The sequence below is a fragment of the Nanorana parkeri genome, unplaced genomic scaffold (genome assembly GCF_000935625.1).
Source record: "Nanorana parkeri isolate BGI_ZX_2015 unplaced genomic scaffold, ASM93562v1 scaffold151, whole genome shotgun sequence".
NCBI classification, from domain to species: Eukaryota; Metazoa; Chordata; class Amphibia; order Anura; family Dicroglossidae; genus Nanorana; species Nanorana parkeri.
This window is the reverse complement of record NW_017306419.1, coordinates 679,069-695,717: the sequence shown is the minus strand read 5'-3', so window position 1 is coordinate 695,717 and position 16,649 is coordinate 679,069. Positions and strand designations below refer to the sequence as shown.

The 16,649-nt window shown below is 40.5% G+C and overlaps 1 protein-coding gene across 1 annotated transcript in view; it reads left to right on the top strand.

The window, feature by feature from the left end:
- The window catches only part of MACROD2 (MACRO domain containing 2), a 1,661,433-nt gene that overhangs the window by 1,138,206 nt on the left and 506,578 nt on the right, over positions 1 to 16,649 (top strand). The window contains exon 10 of the mRNA XM_018554264.1: positions 5,023 to 5,144. Coding sequence (XP_018409766.1) covers positions 5,023 to 5,144 — 122 coding nt within the window. The remainder of the gene's footprint in view (positions 1 to 5,022; positions 5,145 to 16,649) is intronic.

Sequence of the window (16,649 nt, the reverse complement as noted above, 5' to 3'; positions counted from 1 at the left end):
CAAGGATTACTAGAGCTCAGCGCCTGTCGGGTGGCAATTTTGAAATATCTCTATATATTATATACATTTTAATATATATATTAGGGATGCACCAAAATTTCGGCCACCAAAACATATCGGCCAACAATGGTACTTTGGGCAAAATGCAGAAACTACCATCTTTTGTACGAAATTGCAGTACATCCCTAGTTTCTCTCATCCTTGCTGGGCGCTGCTCTGTGTCCCCTCTGATACAGAGCAGCATCCAGCAAGGAGGAGAGAAACCGTCAGAAGGCCTTCTGCGACAGATCAGGATGGGGAAAGGTGTGGGACAGGAGACAGCTATGAGGCCTCCTGTGACGGCATGTCAGGATGGAGAGCACTTACAAACAGTCAGCGATCTGCTGATCGCTGACTGCTTGCAAATAATTGGAGGTATAGTATGTTTACTGTGTCCTCAATTATGAATGAACAGGGAGTGCTCTACATCACAGTAAACATACTATCTCCACAGGTTATGAATGGACAGGAGCACTCAGTATAGAGGCATCCTGTTCATTCATACCAGGGGCTTCAGAAAAAGAGATTGAGTGAGGACTCTTTTTCTATTTTAACCAGTTGACATCCGCGGTGTTAAACCCCCTTCCCATCCAGGCCATTTTTCAGTATTCAGCGCTTTAAAAAAATAAAAACATGTCATGAAAAATAAATACAAATAAAATAATAGTTTTTTTTTTAAAAGGTTAGAAAAAAAGTTTTGGTTTAGGCCTGACAATTTTTTTTCTTTTCGATTTCGGTCAGAAAATTCCATTTTGGTGCACCTCTTTTATACATTTTTAAAAAAATTCTTATTCAGGTACTCTTTTAAGGCCTTGTTCACACCAAGCGCGTTCCAGGAGTAGAGCAGCTACAGACCAGAGCAAAACTGTGTCCAATGTATTCCAATGGTATTTTTAGCTCCAGTTCACATCGCAGCGTTCCATTCCAGAGCAGGTCCAGAGCAGGTAAAAAAAACTGCAGCAGGCCCTATTTTACCTGCTTTGGAATGCTCTAGAACGCATGCAAACGCATAAAAAATGCATGCAAATGCCCTGGAACGCAGTGAAAGCCCATTTTAAACTAAAAAATAATTTTAACCAAAAATGGTCCGGAACGCATCAAAAACGCTGCAAAAAACGCGGCACAACCCACTGCACTGCGTGTGCAGAAACTCATGCAGATCTGCTCTGCATTTGGTGTGAACAAGGCCTTAACCTTCTCTTAACAGTGCCTGTAAATTGCCAGCCAAGTTTGTGCAAGCTGGTTCTTTAACCTCTTGCCGTCCGCCCGTAGTAAAAAAACGGACGGACGGCACTGCAGCATCTGCGGGTTGCCGTCTCCAGACGGCAATTTTTTTCTGCTCGCGCGCGCCCCCTAGCGGGCACGCACGGGCAGAAAAGACCCGCTAAATGCACACACCCGTTACCGGGTGTTTCACATATAGGCGATCGGCGGGTCTTTTAACACCGCGGATGTCAACTGGTTAATCTTTTTTTTTGTGATGCATATAGTTAGTACAGACAGGGAATTATCAACAAAAAGTGTACATTTCAAGAGCTGTAATCTCATTCTGCAATACTCGACTTCTTGAAGTTAAATGTGTTTCCACCAAACAAGCCAGAAATAGCCTGGCAACTTCTCACCTTTGGATTTCACATACATATCTAAATGATATCTAAATAATATCACTGTGTTTCATCCAAATGTCTGCTATGCCTGTGTTATCACATTTAGATTGCTTGGGTTTGCAAAAGACTTACAATTACTTTCTGTTAATATGAATCCCTCTTTAATTTGTTAAATGTATTTAAGACTAACATGGTGCCAAAATGAATGAAATATTGATGTAGATACTTGTACACAAAATGGCATGTTTAATATCAGCCTTACATGCTTACATGAGACCTGATTTTTCTCTGCTGCAGTTAAGGCAGACTTAGTGGTCTAGTCCTTCCACCAGCCTCTGACTGGACAGTGAAAGCAGAAGCAGCACACTGCTCTCTCCTATCTGCATATCCCTTGCTAGCACATGAGTAGCACAACTGATGCTGCCTCCTTATGCTTCTTCCATACAGAGGATTGCACGAGGCTGATACCAGGTCAAATTCAAGTTCTTACGCTACTTGCATTTCAAATATAAATTTTATGATAAATGAATGAACACATGTGCCTTTTATATCTGCTGGAGTTCAATTTTCAGGATTACAGTTATTTCAGTCTGTATTACACATAAATCTTCCCCATGGATTCAGTCTCAAGCTCAAGCTTCCACTGGACACCAGGAAGAAGGTTATACTGCTTGTTGGGGACTTGCTGGCTTGTGGAGCTAAGCCAACAGACTTAAGTTGGATATAGCCATATGTATTTTCTTCGTTCAACCTGCTGGCTGAATGAAGAAAATATAACCGATTCCTCCATCAACGCTTATGATTGTGGATGGACAAATCCCCTGCTGTCTTTATTGTATTCTGACAGCAAAAATGGGAGTTGAGGGGAGCGCTGACTGCCGGCGGAGCGGGGATCAGGTAACAAAAACTGTGTTTCCCAATACCCTAAACTTAATGGAGCAGTTTACCCTTAAAATGCGAGGGCAGCCCCACTTCAAAGGGAGTTTTATGTTTTACCCCAGTGATAGGCGTTAAGTTTCTAGATCTCCTTCTTCCCTGGCCTCATTTGAGAAAATGTAATTTTCATTCCATTCCAAAGTCAAATGTTAAAATCAAACAAAATTTTGAACACCATTTATCAAGTCTCTGATTGGCATTATCAAATGTTCTGATGAGATTTTTCATATGACTGTTCATACAAAAATCTACCAGTGTATGGTCAGCTTAACACAGTCACTAGTAGTGACTGTTTTAGTCTTGTGCATGTATAAAGTCACTCGCACTACAATAGAATTTCAAGTCAAAAATGGTTTATTGACTTGATTGCTATCACATCATACAGCAATATATAATGTGATAGCAATCAAGTGAATAAACTGTGTTTGACTTGAAATTCTATTGAGTGTGGTTACTTTATACATACACTTATCTTTGGTTGCAGAGGCATCTGCAGTCATTTTAGCACCCACCCGACTCTAAGGGTATTATTCGGTCAGGAGTGCGATGGGTACACTTGATTTTGGACTGTTTTAGTCTTGTATCTCATATGTATATGCAAATGTTCTGTACACTGTAGAGGATTTAGAGGGGGCAGGGGGATTTAAGGAGAACTCCTGTCAAAACAACAACCATAAGTTAATGTATATAAGATTAATAATATTACAAGCATTTCATTCCTTTTGAAAATTTGATCACCAAAGCAACGTGCGTGATTTTTTTTTTATAAGCACTACGAGGGGTAGACAAAATTGGAGCAGACAAAATCTGGAGCAGCTGTGCATGGCAACCAATCAGCTTCTCTTTTCAGTTTGTTCAGTTAAGATCTGAAATTGAAACAGAGAAGCTGATTGGTTGCCCTGCACAGCTGCTCCAGATTTTGTCTGCTCCAGTTTTGATAAATTCCCCTCTCTGTGTCCTTGAAACATTATATGTAATATTCTGATGTCACTCTTCAGCTATTAGAAAAAATATAGGACAAGAACATTATCTTTTAACAGTATACATAAAAACAGACCTCTTGGAAAGCAGATGAAATACGTATACAGGAGGTTTTTTACCTGCCAATGGATTTTTGTTTCTGTCCATTTGGTTCTTAGATGTATACAGTCTTGCCAGATGGCTCAGTAGGTGTAGTGACCTGATTTGTCTTTATCGAAGTTAAATATAACTTGGTCACCCTGCCCCAGCCTGTTATTCAACAGTGAAGAAATAGCAGCAGAATGATGAGTGGGAGGACGCGTGGGATTACCCCTTCTCTCACCTGGTCTCGGCCATAGACAGACTAATTCAATTTAAAATCTTACACAGGATCTACTATACTCCGTTGAGGCTGGCTCGCCTATATGGGGGAGAGGGCTTCGGATGCTGGAGATGCTCTGAACCGTTGGCGGATCTCATCCACATTTTGTGGGCCTGCCCGCGGATCAGACCATTTTGGGAGGCCGTTGCAGGGAATGTGTCCCAGTACTTGGAGAGTTCGCTTGAACCTAGTGTACGCACATGTATTATGGGGCTGACTAAACATCTTGCCCCCTCTGTTGCGAGGAAGACGTTCCTGGGAATTCTGCTGTTCTGTGCTCGCAAGGTCATAATATTAAGATGGAAAAAGAGTTACCCGCCCAGCTTGTCTGACTGGCAGGCCCTGGTTAACTCATATTCAAGCCTATACGAAGCAACATACCTGAGGAGGGGATGTCTGAACAAGTTTTCCAAAGTTTGGGGAGGATGGATGGAGTCGGCGGATACGGCAGGATAGGGGTCCCATGGCTGTTTTGTATGTGAACCTTTGAAGATGTGATGTTATAATGTACAATTAAGACTGGAGGTGAAACACTCCCTGAGTGTCTAATCCTTGCTTGTTACACCGTTGTAGTTGTTGTACTCCTGTGAGGGAGGCAGTCACACACAGTGAGAGGCGGCGGGAGGTGGGGAGACACACACTTGCTAGGGGATGGGGAACATCTCGCTGTAGGACGGTTCCTATAGCAGAGGTTGGGGTGTATTGGTTGGTTAATAATGTTATACTGTTATATAAATGTACTGCACTGTGTACCTTCACGGACATGAAGGTCTATGCTATGTTTTGTACGAAAGTCTTTAATAAAAAAGAATTTATAAAAAAAAAGAAATAGCAGCAGTGGATAAAACTTATACCTCAGCTAACTCTGCTCTCTCATCCTGTCAGTGTGTTTTCCCAGCTCTGGCTCTGAGTCTCGGTGCTGCTCTACAGGAGAATATGGATAATTGGGATGTTACCAAGTCACATTCTGGTGCCTAAATTAGCTGCATTTAAAATACATTTAATTATTTCAACTTTACATTTTACTGGTTTTACATTTTACATAAACTTGGTTCAGTCATTAATGCCTTCTAAATCTGTGTTTTTTTTGTCTTGCAGATGTTATTCACACTGTGGGGCCTATTGCAAGAGGACAGCTAAACGATAACCATAAAAAGGACCTTGAAAGTTGTTACAAGTCTTCACTGGCACTGGCAAAAGAGTACAAAATCAGATCAATAGTAAGTCCAAATCTTTTAAAGTGCAATATTGTTTTTGACAGGTAGGTAAATCGATGTCTATAAACTGAAAGCTCAAATCGACATTCTTTTTCATTCAATGAAAATAATTTCTACGTACATGGCTATGTGTTTACGTATTTGTATTAATGAGTTCAGACTCATAACTGGTGGGTACAGAGATTCTGCGCACACATTCTTTTTTGAATCAATGAATTGCTCCACTTGAAAGTAGAAGAGTATAGAACATAAATCCCCTTCAAAATGATTGTTCTGCGTCTGGTTGTTTAAAGCTGAACGGCGGGAAAAACCTGAAACTCCCATTGCAAAGGTTAAATGCTTGTTGAGGTCTTGGATACCTGGAAATGGGACCTTTACTTACCTGATCCCCACTCCATCAAGACTACAAGACCTGCACCTACAGCTCCCCCCCACCCCCCCTTCAACGCTCCAGGAATAGAAGGCCTACTGATGTCATCAAGTACAATGCAGGGTCTGTAGCCCGACATTATACATGAGGACTCCAAGAGACTGTTCACAAGCTGAAGTGAAGGGGAGTTGAGGGGAGTGCTGACTGATGATGGAGCGGGGATCACATAAGTAAAATTGGTTTTCCGAATACTAGAGACTTAAACAGGCATTGAAACCTTTGCAGTACGAGGGCAGCCCCACCCCTAGGTGAGTTTTATGTTTTCCCTAGAGATAGGCTTAAAGTCTCTAGATCTCCCTCTACCTTGGCTTAATTTGTTCTTACTTAAACTAGACTGATCATTTATTCCTGTGGAGAAGGGAAAGGGAACAGGTGACACCATCATTGACTATGTCTAGTAGTCCCCTTCCTCAAACCAGCAATATATCTCACCTGGTGCTTGTTTATGCCTCTTGACTGAGAATCCATTGAGTGCCCCTTAAGAAAGTCTATGGATTCAGTAACTTGCCAATGTCTATCCAAGGCTTCCCGTTTGCAGATAACAAAGTAGTAATAAACTCTCAAACTTTTTTCAATAATGAATCCAGATCAAACAATCATTGTCCAGCAACGTATTCCTTTTATTGTCGCCAAGCACTTAGTCATCACGTTTCTGAACTGGCTCTAACTTTCTCAGCTCAGCTGCCCTGAACTTCCTGTCCAGTACAAGATCCCAAAGGACAGCACAGTCTCCGGCATTTGTCCATCTACTGGCTTGGGGAACGGAGGATGGAGGAGCGGGCAGCAGAGGATTAGCTTGCCCTGCTCTGCCTGTGTGTTTATGGAGATACACACAGCTCACTAGTACACACAAGGGTGGCTCCATAGGGACCTGCAAGGGAAAGGAGCCACCCTAAAACAGGATATCAGGGCCAGTGTTCAGGAGATCAACTGATTCTGAAAGAAAACTAAAACTTTTGAACATCTAGAAGCATCATCCATTGTAAGTGATTTAATCAGCATTTGAAATCGACTGTAGCTTAAGAACCTCTTGACTTTAATATCACTTTAAGGCAGCTTCAACCAGTGTGGAAACCACATGTGACTCTTAGCTGACTGTGTGGTGGTTCTCAACGACCTCTTACTAGATGCTTATAACCTCTTTGTCTGTCTCTTACCATTTTAACATTGTACTCTTCCCATAAGCACTGAACAAATCAGAATCTACCTAAGGGCTTGTGGATCTGGATGTTTGCATTTTGTTTATAATATGATTTTGTTAAAGCTGAACTCCAGACATATTGCTAAATAAGGCATTTGCATGCATACATAGATGTGGTTTTACACGCAAAACTATTTGCATTTCTGTCAATCAAGTTCTGAAATATGAACAGCTCATCTAGACAGCAGAGCTAGGGTAGTTAAGCAGCACAGCTAAGTCACCTCTCTGCTCTAATCTTGTAATTGGACAGTGAAGGAGCAGCAGCACAATAATGAGGTATCCCGCTGCTCACTCTTCTCCTGGAAGTATCTTTCTTGCCAGCCTATATGGACTGCAGCAAGGTGACCCCTAAAACTAGTAATCCTTCCTATTTTAGTCTGAGTGCTGCCGTATAGATAGAGTGACTGTAAACAGGTACTTACTCTGGTTGCATTAAAAACATTTTTAATAAATCAATGATTGCATTCATTCTAGCGTTTTTTATATTTCTGCCTGCAGTTCAGCTTTAAGCATTTTAAAGGATCTGGAACGTAGCGTTTGGATGGTGTATTGAATTGTATGGAGTTGTATGTATCCATTTAGATGCATCCAACTGGTGTCACTGAGAGTCTATTTTATGTCTTATATTTATTCAGCTTTTTCAGAGTTTGATACATTAAACTCTGGTGAATGATGTGTTGTCAGTCATTGTCCTGTTTTGTGTTTTGTTATGGTTGTCAAGCTGTTGCTGCTGGCACCATTCTGTATATGGCGGTTGTTGAGTTTAAAAACAATATTGATTTTGCTAAGCTGTGTTTGCTTACTGTGTAGTTTTGTTCTGTTTGGTACCCTAAATATGTTTGGCAGTGGTTTATTAATGAACTGGAATGCAACACAATTTTTTGCACATATTTTTATTGATTAAAGGAAACATTAACATGAGAGAATAATACTGCTGCATTGCTAACTTGCATCTGAGGGTTAGTTCACACCAGAAACTGCATCACAACTGCGTGCGTCTGCGCAGTTGCATTGTGATCCGTTTTGATGCGTTTTGACGCGTTTGTGATGCGTTTGTGATGCGTGCTGATGCGTTTTTCCCCCTGCATGACCCTGGATGATGCCACAATCAGTTCTGTTTTTTTTGTATGCAGTCCGTTGCGTTTTAGTGCATTTTGATGCGTTTTGATGCGTTTTAGTGCAGTTAGATGCAGTTTGATGCAGGTAAAATAGGACAAGCAGTACTTTTTTTTGACTGCATCTGAATGGACTGCAATGGTGTGAATTAGGCACAAGAAAGCCCATAGGAAAGCATTGTGATGTATTTTGACTGCAGCAGTTAAAATAAACGGACTGCATCACAACTGCATATGGTGTGAACAGGCCCTGAAAATGCTAGTTTGTTGGCTGTTCCTGGCTTCAGTACTTTGTAAATAATTTAGTCCTTATCTACATATGTGTACTGGGTCTGTGACTGGAATCATTAAAATGAATGTAAACCCTGAGTAAACCCTCTGTTGTATCTGCTTCAAAAATAGAAAAATGCATGTGAATCCTGCCAGAAATTCAGTGAGCTCGTAAGTTTTTCTAGTGACAACACAGGGCATGTGCTGTACTGAAATCTGAATGTCCTCAGCCCTGCCATATTTCTATCTATTATCTTGTTCTAAAGTTCTATCAAATTTCTTTTCCTGGGGTGACAATGATGCTTCTCCGTAGATACAATACGGTGTGTGAGTGTTGTCACCCTAGGACAGGAAGTGTGTTACTGGCAGGATCCAAAGAAAGGGAAAAAAAGACTGAGGATAGAAAATGAATGCAGCCACTAAATCTGAGGGCTGGTAAGCGGCAATATATTTCATTGTTGTTTTGGGGTTTAGATACACTTTAAAGCCATCATGACAACAAACAGGAGATGTCAGCACAGACAGCTTCCATGTATTTCTAATGACAGGTTTTCTTTAAAGCCCAACTGAAGCCTGATTTTGTTTCTAGCTATTCTGCAGTCAGGCTTTGTCAAAATTAATTGACATGTCAGTCTTTCTTAATGCACCAGTGTGCTACAGCCTTTGTTATAATTCCCTATGCCTGCAGCATGTAGGATCTGGATTGCTGTTCAACACAGAGCGCAGTAGTCCCAATCTCGAGCAGCTCAACAGACCCCTGCATGTGGTGTACCAAGCAACAATGCTCATGCTCCCTAAGCAGCATGGTTGACTGATGGATATCTAGACTGCCATGCCAGATCATGCCTTGCATTGGCTTTACTTTTGAACAGCCTGGCTGTTAAAGTCAAATCGAACCCTTTTAATAGATCTCTGTGATGTATAGATGTGTTCCCCAGTTACAAAAAAACTTGAAAGTTCTGAGTGTGACTCCATTATAAATTCCAACCATCGTAGTCTCTTGCCCTTGATAATCATCGCCCTTCCCCATCCCAGCACGGTAGACCTGGCGCACTTTTTGAAAGACTACACCAGCGAACTAATCTCAAAGTAAAAGAAGTCTACAGCTGAGTGGACAATTTAGTTCCTCTCAAAAGAGCTTCTTATTATTTCTATCTCCACGTCTGCTTCTGACCGGGCCGCAGGCCATAATGCAGGTGTTCCCTGAGAAATGGTTAAGATATTATTCTACTCTGATAGTGTTCATGGTGTTGCCATAGTAATGATTCCCAACCTGAAATTCTTAAATGCTGTTTGCCTTTAATGACTTGCCTTTTGTCTGCAGTTCACAACAATCAATAGGCTTCTGTTTTAAAAGGAACCTTTTCTGCAAGTAACAGCATTAACTCAATATTCCATTCAATGCACATAGAAAGAAAGCACAATTTTCCTGCTTATTTCTCTACCCTTATGTTTTTTTCTTGGGCTCTTAGGATCACGCACAATAGCACATTCGCTAAGTAGTAACTGAAAGCTTTTTACATGGAAGAAAAAAAAACTACAGGGTCTTATAGCAGAACTTCAAGGAAAAATAGGTTTCAGGACCTTGTTTGTGTTTCATAATGAAAGGTTCTTGTTTATAATGTTTGGTTTATGCTACACTTGATATTTAGGTAAACGGTAGCGAGAGCACGTCGTTTTCTGCTGGTGTTTTGTCATCTGAATTTTGATTTGTCATGTTATTTGTCAGTATGTGTTAAACTGTAAACCAGGGGTAAAAGCTATGGTAAATATACTGGGTCTGGTTTATTAAACCAAAGAAAAAAATATGGAGTCATTGCCCACGGCAAAGAGTCAAATTACGTGTTATATTTCTATGCAAATGCATTGGCTTTCCAGCTAATTAGCAAAGTGAATGTTACTGTCAACAGGCAGCTAAAGTGAACTGGGTATGAATAGAAACATATAACATTAACATAACCCCCTAACAGGCAGCAGCAAAAAGTGTCAGCAAAACCTCTGTGTGCCCAGGGAACCCTGAGTGAGGGTGCAAGCCTTGGTTGGCATACCTTTGCATCTCAGCTGCCAATAGAGAGGGGTGTGCTAAATCTCTTCCTTATTTCCCTTTCCCTTTCTTAGTGCCTAAGTTCATTTTATGTTTTTATGTAAGAAAATGTTTCTATATTTATTTATGACATTTTTTTAACAGTAAAATGTATTATGTTTTTACTGACTTTGTGCATATAAACATAGTTGATACAAAATAATGATGTTCAGTACAGAAGTGGAGGGTCACAAAATGGCTTACATGGACATTTTCACAGTAAGATACGTCAGTGTGAGAGGTGATATCACAACTTCAAAATAACAATTATATGCTAGACATATCACAGCTTGTCTGCATGTATGAGACATGTAACCTCAAATATGAGAATACAGTGTGACCTATACAGTACAAAATCCTTTCTAATGAGGGAGGTATTCAGGAGAATCATGGGGAAGTGTTTGATTTCTCGTTCCTGTTTATACAGGGGAATTTGCAAATCGACTATTAATTTCCAGTGTGAGAATATGGGAGGGCCAGGTTGCTTCCAAAGCAAGAGTATGATCTTCCTCACATAAAAAGCATGTAGAAGATAGAAAGTTGTGTGTCTCTAAGTAGCTTCAGACCATCCATCAAACCTAGAAAAATATGGCAGGATCAATATACAACACAATAGCCACAACTGTCCTAATAGCGAGATCTGTCACAAATATAGTCTGATTTTAGGACAGGTTCACATCATGTGAAAAAATGAACCAGGTTTTGTTACACAGTACTCATGGGGGTAGTAATGTCTGGGTGTGATCAAGGACCTTGAAATACTAAATACCTTGTCGCAGTGTAGGAACCCCGTTTTGCTGCCTCTGATTCAACCACTGGGTTGTCTTGAGGCTGAGAGAATCACCAACATACTCTCAGCAGAAATTTGGCTGAAAGTTAGGTAGCACGAGTCCCCCTCTGGAGGTCGGACATAGAAAGGTTGAAATAGCAAGTTGATGGTTGCAGCCAGCCATATAAAATAGGCCAGAAAAAGGTTAATTCTAGTATAAAACCCTTTTTTTAACCTAAACATTTTTGATAGGTTAATACTGGTGATAGAGGAAGTGAATGTCAGTTTTTACATTTCAACTTTAGTTGTTGAAGACTGTGAGGAAGGTTCAGGTCAGTATAGTCATCAAATCACGTGAGACAGTTATGTCTTAAAGGTATTGAACAATGAAAGGGCAGCTTGTAAGAATTATAAAGAGCCAATAAGATACAGCAGGGTGTCATCTGCATGAAGGAAACGTTGTCCTCTGTGGGACCAACATGTATTCCTTTTAAAGTCCTATGAGTCCCTGAGAATAATGGCTAAAGATTCTAAGGCAAAGAGCAGAGACCGAGGGAGAGAGGATAGTCTAACCATCCGACCCTGTTAATTGCTGCTAAAATATTATCAGTAGTAATACCAGGGGCGTATTTACCGCGAGGCAAAGTAGGCGTTTGCCTAGGGCGGCACCTTCCTGGGGGGCGGCCGTAGTCAAACACCTATGTTGTGAAGAGGAGGGGAGAGCCGGAGCCCGTCTGTGTGTAGGAGTGGAGGGCGGCTTGCCTGCTTGTGAAGAGGGTGGGAGGACGGAGGGAGCCGGACTTAATACTGATAAAGTTCAAGCCCAGCATCAGAATATATGGCCCTAGAGAAGGAGTACAAAGTAGTATAACACTAGCAAAATAGTTAGAAATGGAGCCAGATCAGTAAGTGGCATACCAGTCTTGTCAAGTATACTAGGTATATTGACACAGGCAGGGGAGCTAACCATTGCAGCAAGCTACTAATTTTCTCCCCTTGCTCAAAGATGCGCTGGGATTAATACTGAAACTTTTTCTTAGTGATGGAGGAGCTTTGCTTGAACAAGTATTAGAGTATCAGTGTTCTTTTTATTTTTGCGTTCAAGCCTGGAGATTACAAAAGAGTGTTGCTCAGCTGGAGATGGTCTTACAGTTCGCTCAGAGTAATCTGAAGGTCCACATTTAAATTGCTAATTGAGCAATAAAACTACAGAAACAAGGATACACATACCTGGACAGATGTCAAGGACAGATGGGCCTGACAGAGTAAAAAAACAGCACCCCTGAATAACGTTTTGATATGACTGTCATTAAGAAACTGAAAACTGATTTTTATATGTGAAATTCCAGAAGAGTTTGACTGCAGGCAATGGACCTCAGTTTGCTTCAAAAGAATCTGAAAAGTTTACTAAAGCCTATGATATCCAGTCCTAAAATAGTCAAATGAAAGATTGGGAAAGCTCTTCACACTGTCAAATATATGATCGTAAGGACAAAGCAAAATGAAGAAGATGTATATCTTGCCGTTCTAGAATAAAGAAATACCCCTGTTGATGATATTGGATCACCAATTAACCATGACTTCTGTATTGGAATAACATTAGCGGAAAGTCAAAATTATATGACATGCAATATGAAGCACAGGAAAAGCATTAGTAAACACAAATGAGCATAAGATCCATCTCAAAGTTCAAACACTGTGTTCTGGATCTTTCCAAATTGTTCCACAAGTGCTTGCAAGAAGTAAATCTCAAACGCTCATGTACACTTATTCTAAAGCATACACACACTTACACAGTCCTACCAGTACAGTAAATAATAGTAAATAGATGACAGTATGTCTAGCTTTGGTGCTAATGCGAAAAAGCTGTGCTCAGTGTTTAAAGCTAAACTATAGAAAGACACAAATATTGCAGCTCTGTAATCATTAATATATTATTAAATTTTTTTAAATGTAAGCAGTCTTAAGTACCGGAATTGGATGTAGTATCAGCCTCTCATGTGCCCTATTCAATGGGATTGGAATGCAAGAGGAAGAATCAGTATATGGAGGCAATCAATGTATGTGCTGAAAAAAGAATGTGGATATGATGAGAAAGCAGAATGACTGAAAGATGAGTTCATCACTGTGCTGCTTCTCCTTTCACTATCCAGTCACAGACTGGGGGAGGATCCTGGACAGCCTGGGCTCAGAGGAAGTGGGCAGGGGAAATCCCTGGATTGAAGGTGTATATTGCAGCAAACTTTGGTTTTGTTATGGTTTTCTTTTAACAGACTAATCATTGTTATGGTGTTATTTTTGGCTGGAGTTCTGCTTTGACATGAGGAGTATCTCATGCTGCTCTACAATGAGGGGGCAGTTCAGTACTGATCTTTGTGCATGTGTGCGCTTCCCCTTGTAGGGGGCATCTGGCAGGCAAGAGAGGAATCACAGAACCCTGATTACTCTAGAACTCATATTTCAGCAGCACTCATAGTCCACCTCACAGATCATTCCCCCACTGGAGCACACGTGCACATTACTTTCTGTGAAGACCTGGTGAAGACCCCAGTTTTGTGACCACAGTGACATTCATGAATTTGTAAACTGCTAACAAAGTGTCCTGCCTAAAATAACCTCCACATCACATCTGCAGCATAGCATCAGCCAGTTAAATGACAAAACTTACCATAGTCACGCATTGCCTTATCATAGCGAGGAACACTAAACCTCCATTTTGCAGTATTACCAGTGCTTGGAGTATTACCCAGGCAGGCAGAACTCATATTTCAGCAGCACTCATAGTCCACCTCACAGATCATTCCCCCACTGGAGCACACATGCACATTACTTTCTGTGAAGACCTGGTGAAGACACCAGTTTTGTGCAACAGTGACATTCATGAATTTGTAAACTGCTAACCAAGTGTCCTGCCTAAAATAACCTCCACATCACATCTGCAGCATAGCATCACCCAGTCAAATGACAAAACTTACCATAGTCACGCATTGCCTTGCCATAGCGAGGAACACTAAACCTCCATCTTGCAGTATTACCAGTGCTTGGAGGAAGACAGGCAGACAGTTTGGGTTGGACCTCTTACTGAAAGAATAATATTTAGTCATTTTTGTGCATCTCCTTGGTGTAGGTCACATAATTTTGAAATACATTATTGTAATTTATGCAAAGAGAAACATTTAGAATTGTGCAGCATTTAGATTTGTTAGAAAAAAAATGTCTAACCAAGGCAGGGTGCTCAAGAAAGGAAAGTAATGTTTGATTTACCAGTGACTTACAGAGTGAATTCTAGCATGATGTTAAGCATTTTAAACACGTCTGGTAGTTAAATAGCACATTTATTTCTACAGCTTTGTACAGCAAATCTAGCAACAGAATAGTGGAAGAAAGGACAGAAAGGTTTGTCTCCAGCTGGGAGCTCTGTGTTCTATGTCATCTACTGTGCACAGTGGACAATGCATGTTGTGAGAAATATCCCATACACCGCTACAGACACTGCTGGCTTATCTCTGTTTTATCAGGAGAGATGAAAGAAAAATCATAAATCATTTTTCCAATCTGCCTGACTTTCCCAGAGGTAAGTATTTATCTGGTTCAGTTAGTCAGATTGTGAATTATGTTCATTAGCCTCATATGCAAAAATAAAACAGGACCACCTGTGTTACCCCAACATGCATCCAACCTGATTGTTGACAAAGAAAATGTTGATTAGCCAATTTGCTTTGATCTGAAGGTACCTCCATAGATGACTAGGACATTCCCCAAGAAAGATGACACATCCTCCCTCGATTCATGTGCTACGAGGCCCCTTCACAGTCCTGTTCACCAACTCAGCAGACGTGCCATTGCATTGTATGTACATTTAAGTTCCCTTGGGAACATATTTGGTGAATTATTGTAAGGACCTTGCAAGATTTTGAAGGATCTGTGTGTTATAACAAGCTCTGGCATGTCTTGTACTGATTATCATGATGTTAAACTTTACCTGAGTCACAATTTTTTGGTTCCTGTTTAAAGGCCAACCTATAGTTCAGTTTTGTGTAGCTGACAATAGGTTTTATTACCTGTTGGCTTCTCCCGATTTGATGGAATTTACATGGACAAAGTCTGACAATGATGTCTTGCACTGTCAATTCTCTGTAATATAGAATTGCAATTAATTGGCAAGTCTTGCTGTTAGATAGTAAATGAATAGGAATCACCAGCACTCAGTAAAAAATTTCAAGTGAAAAAGTCCATTTAATTGGACAGATCATCATACATGTTGCAATAATTATAACCATGTAGGGGCCATGTAGGGAGCCTTCATCAGAGCAACAATGTAACACACAATGTGTAATCAAATCAAATACCTACATCATAATTGCTGTTAGATAGTGACATCTTTGTTTACTGCCTTGTGGGAGGATCAGAGACACAAAGAGATGCAGGGACATTCGGTTGTTGAATTAAGACAGTAGTACCCACCTTTAGCAATCTTTCCCGGGTGCTTTAACTTTCTGGAGCAATTAAAGAAGAATTCTTATTAGTCACTTTGGTCAACAACTACAGTGCCCAATGTTGGTTTTAACCAGTTTTAATGATCCCTCCCCGTTGTAAGACTGGTAGTTTTCTGGGTGTAGGTGGTATCTCTTAAATGATCCTTCAACTCTAAATTACCATTACCATTTTTTAAAGCATTTAACAGAGTTTAGTCAAAAACATCTTCCTTGTAACCTGTTACTGTATGGTACTTAATTAGAAACTTTCACCCCTATACAGATGTATAATTCAAGGAAGCGGTACCTACTTTTAACAATCCTCCCTCAGTGTTACCAAATAAAGGAAGCTGTCATTCTTCTAACGTCTGTGGGTGCCTAAACCTTCAGGAGCTTTTTTGCAAAGTACAAAAATGTGTCACTTTATCTTGGTTGCCTGAGCTTAGTCTGGTAGGCGCAGGCTAGCCCTTGTATGTGGTGGCTGCATTAGTTTTCTCTTTTTTTCAGCTTTTTACTTTTTTTTGCATTTGGTGATCCTGCCAATAACACGTTTCCTTTCCTAGGCCTGGGGATTATTTTCTTGCCCACATGGGCAGCCAAACAGGAAGGACCAGTGCTGTCACTTAGGAGAAAAGGAATGAGTCAAATGCTGGAAGAACCATTTACTTCCTTTGACTAAACGGAGTAGAACCATTTACTTCCTTTGACTAAACGGAGTAGTGGGGGTATAAAGGGAAGGTGCATGTGAACAGCTAGGGAGGGCAGTAGTTAAAGTGTAAACCCAAAAACATTATGTTGCAGCTTTTGTTGAAGCTTTTCCTCCACTATTTTCACCCAATGATCTTGCCAGTAACACCCTTCTTGTCCTAAGGTGAAAACACTTCTACACTGTACTGTATCTTTGGCAGAGCAGCATGGCCACCCTATGCTGTTTTCTTGATTTGGACTACAAACAGCCCCTTTCCATCCCCATACCGTGAGGAGGAGGTGTCCTGCAGTTCATAGAAAAGAAATGGACAGGACTGAAAATACTGTGGACATCAACAGGTTTTTCTTTGTACCTGCAGTCTTTTTAAAGAAACAAAAAGAGATGTGCACATTTTACAAAAATGTGCTATATATATATATATATATATATATATATATATATATATATATATTGCAC